Source organism: Bos javanicus, chromosome 8 (assembly GCF_032452875.1).
Source record: "Bos javanicus breed banteng chromosome 8, ARS-OSU_banteng_1.0, whole genome shotgun sequence".
Lineage (NCBI taxonomy): Eukaryota > Metazoa > Chordata > Mammalia > Artiodactyla > Bovidae > Bos > Bos javanicus.
The window spans coordinates 46,571,415-46,589,073 of NC_083875.1; the positions used below are offsets into that span (position 1 = coordinate 46,571,415).

At 39.0% G+C, this 17,659-nt stretch overlaps 1 protein-coding gene across 6 annotated transcripts in view; it reads left to right on the forward strand.

The window, feature by feature from the left end:
* The window catches only part of CFAP95 (cilia and flagella associated protein 95), a 161,063-nt gene that overhangs the window by 94,250 nt on the left and 49,154 nt on the right, over positions 1 to 17,659 (forward strand). For 5 of the 6 annotated variants that reach the window (XM_061425511.1, XM_061425510.1, XM_061425513.1 and 2 more), the window contains 2 exons: positions 5,004 to 5,122; positions 5,691 to 5,759. In XM_061425511.1, the coding sequence (XP_061281495.1) occupies positions 5,004 to 5,122; positions 5,691 to 5,759 (188 nt within the window). Of the gene's footprint in view, positions 1 to 5,003; positions 5,123 to 5,690; positions 5,760 to 12,965; positions 13,003 to 17,659 lie in introns of those variants that run through there. The other variant, XM_061425514.1, reaches the window with a different exon arrangement.

Genomic DNA, 17,659 nt, shown 5'->3' on the forward strand with positions numbered 1-17,659 from the left:
ACATGACCACAGGAAAAACCATAGCCTTGACTAGACGAACCTTTGTTGGCAAAGTAATGTCTCTGCTTTTGAATATGCTATCTAGGTTGGTCATAACTTTCCTTCCAAGGAGTAAGCGTCTTAATTTCATGGCTGCAGTCACCATCTGCAGTGATTTTGGAGCTCAAAAAAATAAAGTTTGACACTGTTTCCACTGTTTCCCCATCTATTTCCCATGAAGTCATGGGACCAGATGCCATGATCTTCATTTTTTGAATGTTGAGCTTTAAGCCAACTTTTTCACTCTCCACTTTCATTTTCATCAAGAGGCTTTTTAGTTCCTCTTCACTTTCTGCCATAAGGGTGGTGTCATCTGCATATCTGAGGTTATTGATATTTCTCCCAGCAATTTTGATTCCAGCTTGTGTTTCTTCCAGTCCAGCATTTCTCATGATGTACTCTGCATATAAGTAAAATAAGCAGGGTGACAATATACAGCCTTGGCATACTCCTTTTCCTATTTGGAACCAGTCTGTTGTTCCATGTCCAGTTCTAACTGTTGCTTCCTGACCTGCATACAAATTTCTCAAGAGGCAGGTCAGGTGGTCTGATATTCCCATCTCTTGAAGAATTTTCCACAGTTTATTGTGATCCACACAGTCAAAGGCTTTGGCATAGTCAGTAAAGCAGAAATAGATGTTTTTCTGGAACTCTCTTGCTTTTTCCATGATCCAGCAGATGTTGGCAATTTGATGTCTGGTTCCTCTGGCTTTTCTAAAACCAGCTTGAACATCTGGAAGTTCACAGTTCATCTATTGCTGAAGCCTGGCTTGGAGAATTTTGAGCATTACTTTACTAGCATGTGAGATGAGTGAAACTGTGTGGTAGTCTGAGCATTCTTTGGCATTGCCTTTCTTTGGGATTGGAATGAAAACTGATCTTTTCCAGTCCTGTGGCCACTGCTGAGTTTTCCAAATTTGCTGGCATATTGAGTGCAACACTTTCACAGCATCATCTTTCAGGATTTGAAAGAGCTCAACTGGAATTCCATCGCCTCCACTAGCTTTGTTTGTAGTGATGCTTTCTAAGGCCCACTTGACTTCACATTCCAGGATGTCTGGCTCTAGGTCAGTGATCACACCATCGTGATGATCTGGGTCATGAAGATCTTTTTGTACACTTCTTCTGTGTATTCTTGCCATCTCTTCTTAATATCTTCTGCTTTTGTTAGGTCCATACCATTTCTGTCCTTTATTGAGCTCATCTTTGCATGAAATGTTCCCTTGGTATCTCTAATTTTCTTGAAGAGATCTCTAGTATTTCCCATTCTGTTCTTTTCTTCTATTTCTTTGCATTGATCGCTGAAGAAGGCAAGTCTTGCTTATCTCTTCTTGCTATTCTTTGGAACTCTGCATTCAGATGCTTATATCTTTCCTTTGCTCCTTTGCTTTTCACTTCTCTTCTTTTCACAGCTATTTGTAAGGCCTCCCCAGACAGCCATTTTGCTTTTTTGCATTTCTTTTCCACAGGGATGGTCTTGATAACTATCTCCTGTATAATGTCACGAACCTCATTCCATAGTTCATCAGGCACTCTATCTATCAGATCTAGGCCCTTAAATCTATTTCTCACTTTCACTGTATAATCATAAGGGATTTGATTTAGGTCATACCTGTATGGTCTAGTGGTTTTCCCTACTTTCTTCAATTTCAGTCTGAATTTGGCAATAAGGAGTTCATAGTCTGAGCCACAGTCAGCTCCCGGTCTTGTTTTTGCTGACAGTATAGAGCTTCTCCATCTTTGGCTGGAAAGAATATAATCAATCTGATTTCGGTGTTGACCATCTGGTGATGTCCATGTGTAGAGTCTTCTCTTGTGTTGTTGGAAGAGGGTGTTTGCTATGGCCAGTGCATTTTCTTGGCAAAACTCTATTAGTCTTTGCCCTGCTTCATTCTGTATTCCAAGGCCAAATTTGCCTGTTACTCCAGGTGTTTCTTGACTTCCTACTTTTGCATTCCAGTCCCCTATAATGAAAAGCACATCTTTTGTGGGTGTTACTTCTAAAAGGTCTTGTAGGTCTTCATAGAACCGTTCAACTTCAGCTTCTTCAGCATTACTGGTTGGGGCATAGACTTGGATTACTGTGATATTGAATGGTTTGCCTTGGAAACGAACAGAGATCATTCTGTCATTTTTGAGATTGCATCCAAGTACTGCATTTCGGACTCTTTTGTTGACCATGATGGCTACTCCATTTCTTCTGAGGGATTCCTGCCTGTAGTAGTAGATATAATGGTCATCGGAGTTAAATTCACCCATTCCAGTCCATTTCAGTTCACTGATTCCTAGAATGTTGACATTCACTCTTGCCATCTCTTGTTTGACCACTTCAATTTTGCCTTGATTCATGGATCTGACATTCCAGGTTCCTATGCAATATTGCTCTTTACAGCATCGGACCTTGCTTCTATCACCAGTCACATCCACAGCTGGCTATTGTTTTGCTTTGGCTCCATCCCTTCATTCTTTCTGGAGTTATTTCTCCACTGATCTCCAGTAGCATATTGGGCCCCTACTGACATGGGGAGTTCCTCTTTCAGTATTCTATCATTTTGCCTTTTCATACTCCCAGCGTGATGCAATTAAGAGATGGGGCATATGGGAGGTGTTTAGTTCATGAACGTGGAGTCCTCATGAATGAGATTAATACCCTTATAATAGAGACACCAAAGAGCTCTTACCCACTTCTGCCATTGTGAAGACATTGTGAAAAGAGGGCTGTCTATCAACTAGAAAGTAGACTCTCACCAGTCACTGCTTGTGCCTTGATCTTGGCCTTCTCAGCCTTCAGAATTCTAAGAAATAATTACCTACCGTGTATAAGTCACTCAGTCTATGAGATTTGTAACAACAGCCTGAGCAGACTAAAACATTGTGTCTGTTCTGAAAGCCACAACTACCAAGTGACCCTCTCTTTAGAGCTATAGATCTGAGTTCCATAACTGCCCAACCTGTGACTCACCAGTATTGCTGTTGTCAGGGTGCTTCATCGTTGTATGCTGGTTTTCTGAATTCTGGCCACAGTTTTATAAGTAGATTCTCTATTAAACTTTCATTTCCCCCATATGATTTTTCTTTTACTTCTGGCACCATAATTAATACATAACACTCAGGGTTGCTTTAAGTATCTAGAGGGATAATGTATATTAAATGCTTAATATGGTATCTGATACAGAATCCGTCTAGTCAAGGCTATGGTTTTTCCAGTGGTCATGTATGGATGTGAGAGGTGGACTGTGAAGAAGGCTGAGCACTGAAGAATTGATGCTTTTGAACTGTGGTGTTGGAGAAGACTCTTGAGAGTCCCTTGGACTGCTAGGAGATCCAACCAGTCCATTCTGAAGGAGATCAGCCCTGGGATTTCTTTGGAAGGAACGATGCTAAAGCTGAAACTCCAGGACTTTGGCCACCTCATGCGAAGAGTTGACTCATTGGAAAAGACTCTGATGCTGGGAGGGATTGGGGGCAGGAGGAGATGGGGACGACAGACGATGAGATGGCTGGATGGCATCACTGATTCGATGGACGTGAGGCTGGGTGAACTCCGGGAGTTGGTGATGGACAGGGAGGCCTGGCGTGCTGTGATTCATGGGGTCGCACAGAGTCGGACACGACTGAGCGACTAAACTGAACTGAACTGGTACAGAATAAGCAGTCAATAAACTTAAAAGCCACTAATGCTATTATCTGTTTCCTTTTACTATTCATTATTTAAATTTGGCAGTACCTTTGTTTTATATAATTTTCAATGGTGTTGATTGATTTATTGAAATATTTACTGTCAAAAATGACTAGATCATATCTAAGATTAATTGTTGGGCCAACCTTACACCTTAAAAACAAAATGATACCTAGTAATTTTTTCCCTAAAAGATAATGCTTTATTTTTCATTAGAGTGTAAAATATGGAGCCCAATACAGAGTCCTCTGCTGCTGATTTGTGAAACTTGGAATCTCTGAGGAAGAATAGTTGAGTTACAAGTATAAGAGTCAGAGCTGGGAAATTAGGCTGCGAGGCTGGTGATTCAGGAGGTGAGGTCTTAGGGGACAGAAATCATAGAAGCCATGGAGTAGACCAAGGAACCAGGATCAGAAACTAAAGTTAAAATTGCTTTGAATAGGATGGGTTCTTAGTTTTACAGAGCCTCTTTAATCTTCACAAAAATGGACCAAAGGAATTTGACTCTAGCTCTCGGATACTCTTGCAGTTGAAGTCTTCAGTTTTCTAAACAGTATTTTCTCTCTCTTTCTCTTTTTTTTTAAAAAACAAAATCTAGTGGAATTGATATGATCTGAGGCTTCATTGGATATCTTAGGGAAGCTTGTCTTCAGGTTTGTAGCAAGTAATTGATTCTCTTGGTGGTAGTGAGTTCTGAATCTCTGCTGTGAACCTCCATATTTGTGATCTTCTAGAGTATTGTATGGGAAAAATATTGAATCCTCAGCATACATTTTTATTCCTAAGGTCCTCTAGACATTACCCATGATGCTTCTGCAATTGACTTGAGTATATCTTATAATTATCAGGTTTTTCTCATAGTAATAATTGTTTGATAGTTCATTGAATTATCTTCTGTGATAGAGAATGGATAACAACGATAATGGTGGTATCTAAAGTCATGTGTGATTTACAAAGTGATTGCTACGTTTTCTTACTTAGGGAAGTTAAAATATACTACCTTGAGAAGGAAATAGAAAGCAAATAAGAGTTAGTATTTAGTTGAATGAAGTACTTTCTATTTCATGGAAACAACCAATCTGATTTTTGTTCCAACAAAACATAGTAAGAAATTGCCATTTTCATATATTTATGATGAAATCATTGACTGCTATGGGACATTTATTTTTTAATATGAATAGAGTCAACAATTAAAATCAGAATGTACTTCAGCAGAAATATATTTTAGTAAGTGAGAATTTTTAACTATTTATTTTCTTTATATGTAATTTTTTATTTTTTCCAGGTTTGGATATCAGAAACACGTGAAAAAATGGCACAGGTTTGTTTAAACACAAAACTGGCCAAAATAAAGAGCAAGGCTTTATTGAATGAGGAAACTATGAACTCTGGAATTATTGAAAGGTATGCTTAATATAGCCCTTTGCTTGGAACAGACATCTACAGGAAAGGGCTAATAAATAAGCAGTGAAGGAGGTAGGTTGGCCCCAGCTACACATTATTGGACTACAGCAAGCACGGACACCACATCTCAAGCTGCCATGCTTTCTGTTCATGCTGCTTCCTCTGTCTGGAATTCCCTTTCCCTTGGTTGTTTTCCAGTCAGCTCTGTGCATTATAGGTCCAATTAAAGTGTCTTTTTCCCTTTACGTGTTTTTTTCTGGTCATGCTTCTGACAACCTAGGTTTGAACCCCATCTCTACAATTTATTGCTAAAAGTTAGTGCCTTTCTGTGGAAATGCATGACATAGACTTCCTCTTGTATTGTAGTTATTGGACAGAATGCTGAAATTTTCCATTTACTTGTTGAGACATTTTATTAATATTTTGCAAAGTGCACTAAACTTGCAAATATGGAAATCCTTTAAAAATTTATTATAAAAATTCAGCTCCCAAATTAGTTTTGTATGGCTTTGAAAGTTTGTAAATGTCAGTTTAACGTGTTTTCTAAAAATTGTTATCTTGTTTCCAGGGACACTGGATTGCCTGCCACAGGTTTTGGAGCTCTCTTTACTAGACGCTCACCAGATTGGAGCAAAATGTTCGTAGTCCCTAAACTGCTGCAGATTGCACAAAATGTTTCTTAATGATTCAGAAGGTTTGATTGCAGGGGTGAAGGAATTAGTGGTGAACCAAAGTCAACAAACTGCCCTTTATGTGGTATCTTACAGGTTACTTTCCTTTCTTAAAAAAAAATGGTGTTTGTTTTTTTCCAATTTATGAACACCATCAGACTGTTAGAAGAAAAGTAGATTATCATTTAAAAAACATGAACAGTGATATATGTGTTTGTGTGCATGTGTATACACAAAAATTAGCATGAGACTTCTTTCCTTTAACAAGCTTTTCCCATCAATATGCAAGCAATAATAACAATAATACAGTAGTCAATACTCAATATTTGTAGATTCTATGTTTGTAAATTCTCTTACTGCTAAAACTGATTTGTAACCCCCAAGTCAATACTAAGGGTGCTGTTGCAGACAATAATGCATATGCATAAAGACATTCAGTTTAGTTCAGTTCAGTCGCTCAGTCGTGTCCGACTCTTTGCGACCCCATGAATCGCAGCACGCCAGGCCTCCCTGTCCATCACCAACTCCCGGAGTTCACTCAGACTCACGTCCATCGAGTCAGTGATGCCATCCAGCCATCTCATAGTCTGTCGTCCCCTTCTCCTCCTGCCCCCAATCCCTCCCAGCATCAGAGTCTTTTCCAATGAGTCAACTCTTTGCATGAGGTGGCCAAAGTCCTGGAGTTTCAGCTTTAGCATCAGTCCTTCCAAAGAACACCCAGGACTGATCTCCTTTAGGATGGACTGGTTGGATCTCCTTGCAGTCCAGGGGACTCTCAAGAGTCTTCTCCAACACCACAGTTCAAAAGCATCAATTCTTCGGCGTTCAGCTTTCTTCACAGTCCAACTCTCACATCCATACATGACTACTGGCAAAACCATAGCCTTGACTAGATGGACCTTTGTTGGCAAAGTAATGTCTGTGCTTTTGAATATGCTATCTAGGTTGGTCATAACTTTCCTTCCAAGGAGTAAGTGACTTTAATTTCATGGCTGCAGTCACCATCTGCAGTGATTTTGGAGCCCCTAAAAATAAAGTCTGACACTATTTCCCCATCTATTTCCCATGAAGTGATGGGACCGGATGCCATGATCTTCATTTTCTGAATGTTGAGCTTTAAGCCAACTTTTTCACTCTCCACTTTCACTTTCATCAAGAGACTTTGTAGTTCCTCTTCACCTTCTGCCATAAGGGTGGTTCATCTGCATATCTGAGGTTATTGATATTTCTCCCAGCAATCTTGATTCCAGCTTGTGCTTCTTCCAGCCCAGCATTTCTCATGATGTGCTCTGCATATAAGTTAAATAAGCAGGGTGACAATATACAGCCTTGACGTACTCCTTTTCCTATTTGGAACCAGTTTGTTGTTCCATGTCCAGTTCTAACTGTTGCTTCTTGACACGCATACAGATTTCTCAAAAGGCAGATCATTAAAGACATTAATGGTGGCAAAATGGTGGCAAAATTAATGGTGGCAAAATATTTGAGCCAACCAAAGCACACATTCCCAGCTGAGGTGAAAAAAGGTGAGACTACTTTCTTGTTTCAGTTTTCAGAGTGTATGCAAGTGTCCTTTTCACAATCCTGTATTTTTTGCATTTTTTTGGTGATTTTTTAGTGATTTTGCTGTTTGAAATGGTTTCTAAGTGTAGTGCTGAAATGTTATTTATTGTTCCTAAGGGCAAGAAGGCTGTGATATGATTTATGCAGATAATAGATGAATTTCCTTCAGGCATGAGTTACAAGTGCTGCTGGCCATACTCAAAGTTAATGCATAAACTATATATTGAATAGAACGTCTTTAAACAGAAACACACATGAAACCAAAATATGTATTGATTTTCTGATGAAAATGTTGTAACCAGAGCTTGAAGGAACCTAACCCTGTATTTCTCCTAATACATTCAAGATTTTCTAATTCAGTGTTCACAATGACTTTGCAGAACATTACTGTGACTAGTGAGAAGTGACTGTATAGGAAGAAACTACTATTTTTTTTAACTAATAAAAGAAATTGCTTTTGGAGACAACATGGTTTGTCACTACAGAAAAAATATTTCTTTTCTACTCATCTTTGTAAAGAAGACAAACTTTCGTAATTGCTATAATTATATATATATGCATATATATAAGTGATGAAATATAGGTAACTATAAGCATGAAATGGAGAAGGCAATGGCACCCCACTCCAGTACTCTTGCCTGGAAAATCCACGGATGGAGGAGCCTGGGAGGCTGCAGTCCATGGGGTCACTAAGAGTCAGACACGACTGAGCGACTGAGCGACTTCACTTTCACTTTTCACTTTCATGCATTGGAGAAGGAAATGGCAACCCACGCCAGTGTTCTTGCCTGGAGAATCCCAGGGACGGGGGAGCCTGGTGGGCTGCCGTCTACGGGGTCGCACAGAGTCGGACACTACTGAAGTGACTTAGCAGCAGCAGCATGAGCATGAAAAAATTCTAAGTGTTGGATCGTGTATTATGAAGATATGAGTGTATATATCATCACTGGCAATTTAGTTGTTTGTGCTTCCTTTGAGAACTGTCTGGCTTTAGAGCTAACCTATTTTGCAGAGTGTGTGTAGGGTGGTAGTGGAAAGTGCTGTAAGCTGACCCTGAGTTGTCTCCTACAACTCCAAGTAGGGAAAATATTCTCGGATATAGAGGAACTGGGAAGTATATCTTGAGGAGAAGGAAATGCCAGGGAAAATAAGTGCAGTTAAGCCCAGAGAAGTACAGCAGAGGCATTCAACTCATATCTCCTATACTCACAGTGAATACACCAGCTGAGCCTCCCTTTTCAGTGGACCATGTATAGAGTCATCAAAAGCAGAGGCAACTGATCATCTTATTAATAATACAGCTGAATTCCTGGTCTTAAAAATATCATGACACATTTAAAGAACAAAAGCATCATGAAGAATGAAAAGACATAGACAACTTCTACCAGATGAAATAGACCTGATGGAACAAATGTAACAGGAATTCAAAACTAATGGAACAGAAATAGAAAGCTTAATTACTTAGGGAAATAAAGAAAATGGTTGCAAATATAAGGCAAAATAATAAAAATCAGATTGACAGTAGTTTCCCAACAGCAACACTGGATGCAAGAGCATATTAAAGTATTGAAGGAAAAGAATTTTGAGCCCATAATTATTTAAATGTGAGAGTCAAATAAAGATACTTTCAGGTATACAAGGACTAATTTCAGACTTACTGTCCTGACATGAATAATGATAGAACTGGGCAAAATATTAATATGTTATGCAACTGTTGTCAGGATTGAATAGCAACCAGTGGGGTTCTGTGCTCCTGAAGATGAGAACTGAGGATCACTCACTTACTGAGGTCACTTTTCCTGGCTACAGTGCAGAGGTGAACCCAAGAGTAGAGCAGTGTTATTGTTGAGCTGGGGGTGGGGAATAGGAATTTAGAGCTTCTGATGTAATTGGAATTTGTAGGACAGACAACTGGACAGAAGGCTGTTGTGTTTGGAGGTAGGAACAGAAGTCTGCATGCAATGTCCCTCAGGTTCTTAGTCAATTGCTCGGCTCTGCATACACTATCAATATAGTACATACTCCTGATTTAAAAAATCAAATGGAACTGTCTAAAGTGTTTTCTGAAATTTCACAGTGCTGCCCCTTCCTTCATGGTAGTATTGTATAGTGAACTTCAGGGCTACATTACCTACTTTCAAATCCTGGCTCTGCCACTTACTAGCTATGTGAACTTGGGCTATTAATAGTTGCTTAATCATTTTGTACCTTGGTTTCTTCATCTGTAAAATGGGGATAGAGTTATAGAGTTGTTGTGATGACTAAGTAAGTTAATACATGTGAAACAGAACAGTAATTCGCGCATATATGTTAAATGCTAAGCAGATCTGCTGGTCCAGCCACTCAGCAAACACTTTTGGTCAAGAAACTCCTATCTTTCAGTTCAGGAAAATATTCTTCATTTATTTCACTGATGATTTATATCTTCCATTTTCTCTGTTCTCACTTTTGGATATACTTTATTTAGATGTTGGTTTGCCTGGCCTGGTCTTCTAATTTTCTTGTCTTCTCTCTCATATTTATCTTTACTGTCTAGTTTACCCTCTGTGTCTTCAACCCTACTATTGAGTTCTCTTTTTGTTTTCTGAATCTTTGGTTTTTATAGAATTCTTTGTTTGTTTCATGACTGAAATATCTATTTGGCGATGTTAGTAATAGTTTTACTAAATTTTTATCCATGCATAGTATCTATTTCCTCCAAGATGCTTTTTATTAGTTTGCCTTTTGTTTATTTGGTGTCTATCTTCCATACTAGAAGCTTTCCTTAGATGTTTGGTAATTACTTCTTGGTTCTCTGCTCATGGGTTTCCCCGGTGGTTCACCTGGTAAAGAATGCGCCTGCAATGTGGGAGACCTGGGTTTGATTCCTGAGTTGGGAAGATCCCCTGGAGGAGAGCATGGTAACCCACTCCAGTATTCTTGCCTGGAGAATCCCCATGGACAGAGGAGCCTGGTGGGCTACAGTCCATGATGTTGCAAAGAGTTGGACATGACTGAACAACTAAGCATTCCTGCTCATAATTAAGAGATGAGGCTCAGAGCCTGTGTGTGAGGCTTATTTATTTGGAGCTTCACTGGAAGGATCTATGCATGTCTTTTTTTTTTTGTAGAAGCCCTGGTGTCAGTATTTTAGTCTTTCCTTATAAGCTGGTCACATTCCCCAGAGGAAGTTCCCCAAATTGCCCATCTGGGCTAGTACCTGTGGTGTTGGAGTAAACAAGGCAATTGGCTTGGACATCCATGTTAATCCTTCACTGTGTATGGTCGCTGAACTATGTTGTTGGTCAAGGACTTTCTCTTTTACCCTTTCAAGTGAATAAATTTCTAGCTTCCTCCTGAAGTAAGGGAGTAAGGGAGGGGCAGTTACTCAGTAATGGGGTGTGGAGGAGGATCCTGCCTGGAGTTTATGTGCTTCTCAAAAAGTTCTGCCCCAATCTTCCTTTGCTGGTTTAGGATTTGTTCAGCTTTCTGCTAAGTCAGAGACCACTTGTCCATCTTCTCTTGAGCTTTGAAAGTTCATTTCTTGTGTTACTTTTTCTGTTCTCCTTGTTCTTGTGGGTTTATTTTTATTTTTTAAATCTCTTTAATTTGATTTTAGTGAAGCTTTTTGAGGAAGCAAGATTCAATGTGCACATTCAATCTTAACCTTGAAGTCATTCAGTCTCATCTGAAATTTCACCTCTTCTGAAGGACCTTCCCTTCCTACTGCCACTCCCAGCCCCCATGGTAGGTCTCTTGTGGGTGTTCATAGTACCATGTACTTCTTTTATCCCTATCTAGTTAGGTTGCTGTTACTTACATTATTTGTCTTTCTTACTGAATTCAGTGCTCTGAAGCAAAGGCTGTTGCAGCTCTCCCCAGTCCTAATAAAGAGCCTGACCTACTGTAGATATAATTAATTTCTCAAATGAACAAACTATTTCTGATGTTGAACAGCAAATTATACTGGAAAAGGGGTATAACTAATTCCTATTTTACTTGATTTTACAATTTTAAGTCCTGAAGAACTTAAGTTCTCAATGTTAGTTTGGTAAAGACATTAAAAGACATGGTCTTTTAGAAAATCAGCTCTTATTAGTTTGAATTACTAGAATTACTTGTTTGTTTGATTTGATTCACAAGTATTAGCAAGGAAATGAATACATTAGTACCTTCAACCATCCTCCACTAATTCCATATGTAATTCTTTCTTTCAGTTAATGTACACTAATTATAGGGCATTCTATACAATAGAATGCTCTGGTGTTGTAGAATCTGCTCTCTTGAATATTAAATATTCTTTTTCTTCTTGCCAACTGTACAGCTGTAGAAGTTAAATGTCAACTTTAAAAGGCAATGAATAAAAATGAGTTTGCTCAATGGACCAAAATAATGTGCCTTTAACTTATAAAATAAAAGCTATAATCATAATGTAAATTTAAACTTCAGGTTATCTTGATGGAAAAAAATCAGAATACAGATATAGCTTTGTTATTAAGGAGACATTAGTTAGATGCATTTATCTTAATTTTAGATAACATTCATTATGTTGTGATAGCATTTGACAGTCTGTTTCTTTTCTTGCAACTCAAAAGCAGTAGCCCACCTACTTTATTTTGAGCCAATGTGAAGAAGACACAACACCTCTCTTCCTTAAACTGGCAGCAAACATCTCAGTGGAACATTTTGAAAATCAGAACAACCAGAATGTTTGGCATCACTGGATTTATCACTCCTGACCTTAACTAGAGAAAAGGGCTTGGTGAATAATTCCTTCCACACATCCAGATGGAGATATGTTTTTGACAACTGCAATATATAGAATGGTCAAGTTGAGACCAAAAGTGATATTGATGACTTACACTTTAAAAATGAGATTGATATGCCTTGAGGCTGGAGTGAGCTTGTCCAGACTAGAGTTATTGCTTCTCTAGAGAGTTGATTGCATTTCCATAGTGAATAACCAAGGTTGGCATTGGCCAGTGATGGAAGGGGTGAGAGTCAAGAAGGCTCAAAGATGTCAACAGTGGTCTTATGGTCTCAAATGGATACAGTTGCATGTTTAGGGGTCTCTTACATACATTACTTTTACTATATGGATAGAGAGACTAAAGGTCTAGAAAAATAATGAGGCACATTTCTTTTAAGGCACATAGGAAAAGTGGATAGAAACATGAAGCTGTAATAAGTTACTTTCTTTGCCCTTCTACCTGATTCTGAAGACTCCTCAAGGAGCTTTCACTTAATTTGAAAGTACTTTTTATGAGGGATGAAAAACTCACTGTCAGAAGGCTCCTGGATATCTATTATCTAATACAAAATCATTTTATGATTTGTCCACAGAACCAGACAGTTGTAGCTGATTTATTATAAGAAGTAAGGTTTTTCATGTGCAGTATAATGTCTTGACTGTGTCTGTGACCATTAAACAAACAAAAAAGCAGAAACCAAATTGACAGAACAAACAACCACAAAAACTATATAAAGCAAATCCAATTTTTAGAGATGTGGTATAAATATAATTTTAAGATCTTATTTCTCAGAAGCCCTTATTTAAATATAGGTACATAACCATATATGGTCCTGGGGTAATGGTTCACAGGAGAAGTTTTTTTTTTTTTTTTTAATAGGAAAAAGCCAATTCTAACATAGCATATTTGCTGGGTGAAAAGCAGATCCACGGGCTTCTGGGTTAGTTTGAGGGCAGCCCAGAAGTATTAATCACCTACTAGAGGGTGGAGAAGAAGCAAGGTAGGTCTCTTACAAGGTCAGCTCTAACTAATGTGTCCTGTCATTTTTGCCAAATTTCATTGCCTTCTGGTGGTAGTGATTAGTGTTTATTGTTGAAATTTTATGATAAATGTGTCTTGTTTCCAGAATTGTCCAAACATTTATGTGATCCACCTGACTGGAGAAGAAAGAAATCAGTAGTGTTTTAGATCACTGGGTAGCTTTTTCTCCATAGTGTAGTTTTTAAGAAAGGGTGTGGTATAGGAAAATAGGAGACATGGATTCTACTTTCAGACATGTGTTAAACCTACTATGTGACCTTGTGGTGGCTAATAACCGTCTCTGGGCTCCAGTTGTTTCCATCTGGAAAATGAAAGGATTGAACCAAATGATCTGTAAAGTCCTTTCCTGCTCTAAAATTTTGTTTCTAAAGGAGAAAGGCATCTGTAGCTGCATAAATGGACAAGTTAAATGAGGCCAAAAAGTAGTTCAGTTAAGCTTTCGTTATTGCCATACAGCACTTACCCTTATGTGTGCAGTGATTACCTCACAGTAGTAGTAGCAAGCTTAGGCCACAGTTTAAACTTCCAGTTCACTCTTCTCACTGGGGCACTTAACATCTGTAAAACCTTTGGCACTCTTCAGAGGGAAGGGACTGAATATGAAGAGCAAGAGGGTCTTTTTTCCGCCTCAAAGTGTAAGGCATTTACTTTCTTTTTTTTTTATTTTATTTTATTTTATTTTTTAAACTTTACAGTATTGTGTTAGTTTTGCCAAATATCGAAATGAATCCGCCACAGGTATACATGTGTTCCCCATCCTGAACCCTACTCCCTCCTCCCTCCCCATACCATCCCTCTGGGCCGTCCCGGTGCACCAGCCCCAAGCATCCAGTATCGTGCATCGAACCTGGACTGGCGACTCGTTTCATACATGATATTATACATGCTTCAGTGCCATTCTCCCAAATCTTCCCACCCCCTCCCTCTCCAACAGAGTCCATAAGACTGTTCTATACATCAGTGTCTCTTTTGCTGTCTCGTACACAGTGTTATTGTTACCATCTTTCTAAATTCCATATATATGCGTTAGTATACTGTATTGGTGTTTTTCTTTCTGGCTTACTTCACTGTGTATAATAGGCTCCAGTTTCATCCACCTCATTAGAACTGATTCAAATGTATTCTTTTCAATGGCTGAGTAATACTCCATTGTGTATATGTACCACAGCTTTCTTATCCATTCATCTGCTGATGGACATCTAGGTTGCTTCCATGCCCTGGCTATTATAAACAGTGCTGTGATGAACATTGGGGTACACGTATCTCTTTCCCTTCTGGTTTCCTCAGTGTGTATGCCCAGTAGTGGGATTGCTGGATCATAAGGTAGTTTTATTTCCAGTTTTTAAAGGAATCTCCACACTGTTCTCCATAGTGGCTGTACTAGTTTGCACTCCCACCAACAGTGTAAGAGGGTTCCCTTTTCTCCACACCCTCTCCAGCATTTATTGCTTGTAGACTTTTGGATCGCAGCCATTCTGACTGGCATGAAATGGTACCTCATAGTGGTTTTGATTTGCATTTCTCTGATAATGAGTGATGTTGAGCATCTTTTCATGTGTTTGTGAGCCATCTATATGTCTTCTTTGGAGAAATGTCTATTTACTTTCTTTTCCTACTCTGGCACTTGGATTATGGCTTGTCTCTTGGTAAAATACCACCAAGTTGTTGAACATTTCTCTACAAGAAAAAAAGTTTAAAATTGCCAGATGGTGATGGTGATGAGGATAACAACAAAGAAAATGTAGAGAGGAGAGTTGTGTGGTGAAATGATTATGGAATGAGAGGGAGACAGATCTGAATTAAATTCTTTTATCTTCTAAATTAAAAAAATTATTTTAAATTGGAGGATAATTGCTTACAGTGTTGTGTTGCTTTCTGCCATACAACAATGTGAATCAACCATAAGTGTATATATGTACCCTCCCTTCTGAACCTTCCTCCCACCTTCCACCCCATTCCAGCACTCTGTGTTGTCACAGAGCACAGAGCTGAGCTCCCTATGTTACACGGCAACTTCCCATTGGCTATCTACTTTGTATATGGTAATGTATATGTTTCAATGTTACTCTCTCAATTTGTCCCACCCTCTCCTTACCTTTGTCCATAGTTCATCAGGCACTCTGTCTATCAGATATAGTCCCTTAAATCTATTTCTCACTTCCACTGTATAATCATAAGGGATTTGATTTAGGTCAAATCTGAATTTAGGTCAAATACCTGAATAGTCTAGTGGTTTTCCCTACTTTCTTCAATTTAAGTCTGAATTTGGCAATAAGGTGTTCATGATCTGAGCCACAGTCAGCTCCTGGTCTTGTTTTTGCTGACTGTATAGAGCTTCTCCATCTTTGGCTACAAAGAATATAAGCAATCTGATTTCGGTGTTGACCATCTGGTGATGTCCACGTGTAGAGTCTTCTCTTGTGTTGTTGGAAGAGGGTGTTTGCTATGGCCAGTGCATTCTCTTGGCAAAACTCTATTAACTTTTTCCCTGCTTCATTCTGTACTCCAAGTCCAAATTTGCCTGTTACTCCAGGTGTTTCTTGACTTCCTACTTTTGCTTTCCAGGGATAACAAACAGTAATATTCTGTGTCTTGATGGTCTGGATAACCACAGTGGTGTGGTCACTCACATAGAGACAGATATCCTGGAGGGTGAAGTCAAGTGACCTCAGAAAGCCTTATTACCAATGATGCTAGTGGAGGTGATGGAATTCCAGCTGAGCTATTTAAAATACTAAAAGATGATGATGTTAAAGTGTTGCACTCAGTATGTCAGCAAGTTTGAAAAACCCAGCAGTGGCCACAGGACTGGAAAATGTCAGTGTTTTCATCCCAGTTCCAAAGAAGGAAAGTGCTAAAGAATGTTCAAACTACTGGACAACAGCACCCACTTCCTATGCTAGTGGTTATACTCAGAATCCTTCAAGCTAGGCTTCAGCAGTACATGAACCAAGAACTTCCAGATGTACAAGCTGGATTTAGAAAATGCAGAGAACTAGAGAGCAAATTGCCAACATTCACTGGCTCATAGAGAAAGCAAGCAAATTACAGAAAAAAACATCTATACCTTTTTCATTCACTATGTGAGAGCCTTTGACTGTGTGGATCACAATAAACTGGAAAATTCTGAAAGAGATGGAAATACTAGACGATCTTACCTGTCTTCTAAGAAACCTGTATGCTGGTCAGGAAGCAAGTTAGAACCTTACATGGAACAACTGACTGATTCAAAATTGGGAAAGGAGTACAACAAGGTTGCATATTGTCACCCTATTTATTTAACATATATGCAGAGTACATTATGTGAAATGCTGTGATAGATGAGTTACAAGCTGGAATCAAGATTGCTGGGAGAAATATATATATATGATACCACTCTAATGGCAGAAAGCGAAGAGGAACTGAACAGCCTCTTGATGAGGGTGAAGGAGGAGAGTGAAAAAGTTGGCTTAAAACTCAATATTCAAAACACTAAGATCATGGCATCTGGTTGCATCACTTTATGGCAAATAGAAGGGAAAAAACTGGAAACAGTCATAGATTTTCACTTCCTGGTCTCCAAAATCACTACGGATATTGCCTGCAGCCATGAAATTCAAAGACTCTTGCTTCTTGGAAGGAAGGCTATGACAAACCTAGACAGAGTATTAAAAAGCAGAGGCCACTTTGCTGACAAAGGTCCATATAGTCAAAGCTATGCTTTTTCAAGTAGTCATGTACAGATGTGAGAGCTGGACCACAAAGAATTGATGCTTTTGAACTGTGGTGCTGGAGAAGACTCTTGAGAGCCCCTTGGACAGCAAGGAGATGAAACAAGTCAATTCTAAGGGAGATCAACCCTGATTAGTCATTGGAAGGAATGTTGCTGAAGCTGAAGCTCTAATACTTTGGCCACCTGATGCGAAAAGCCTGGAAAAGACTCATTAGAAAAGACCCTGATTCTGGAAAATGTTGAAGGCAAAAGGAGAAGTGGGTGGTAGAGGTGAGATGGTTGGGTAGCATCACTGATTCAGTGGACATGAACTTGGGTAAACTCCAGGAGATGATGAGGGACAGGAAGGCCTGGCATGCTGCAGTCTATGGGGTTGCAAAGAATTGGACACAACTTAATGACTGAACAAAAACAACAAATATTCCATTTATATATATCTCATTTCTTGAGGTAGGCTTCTATTGTTATAAACTTACTTCTTAGAACTGCTTTTGCTGTATCCCATAGGTTTTAGGAAGATCAGTGATATATACTGAAAACTTTTGGAGAACTTACATAGAAGTCATCTACAAAAAGATATGGGTTTCCTCAGTGGTGCACGTTCAATTCCTGGGTCGAGAAGATCCCCCGGAGGAGGAAATGGCAAGCCACTCTAGTATCCTTGCCTGGAGAATCCCATGGACAGAGGAGCTTGGCAAGCTACAGTCCGTAGGGTCACAAAGAATCACACATGATTGAAGGGACCTGGCATGCACACATGGGTTTTGGGTCATTGTGTTTTCATTGTCTTTTGTTTCTAGGTATTTTTAAATTTCTTTTT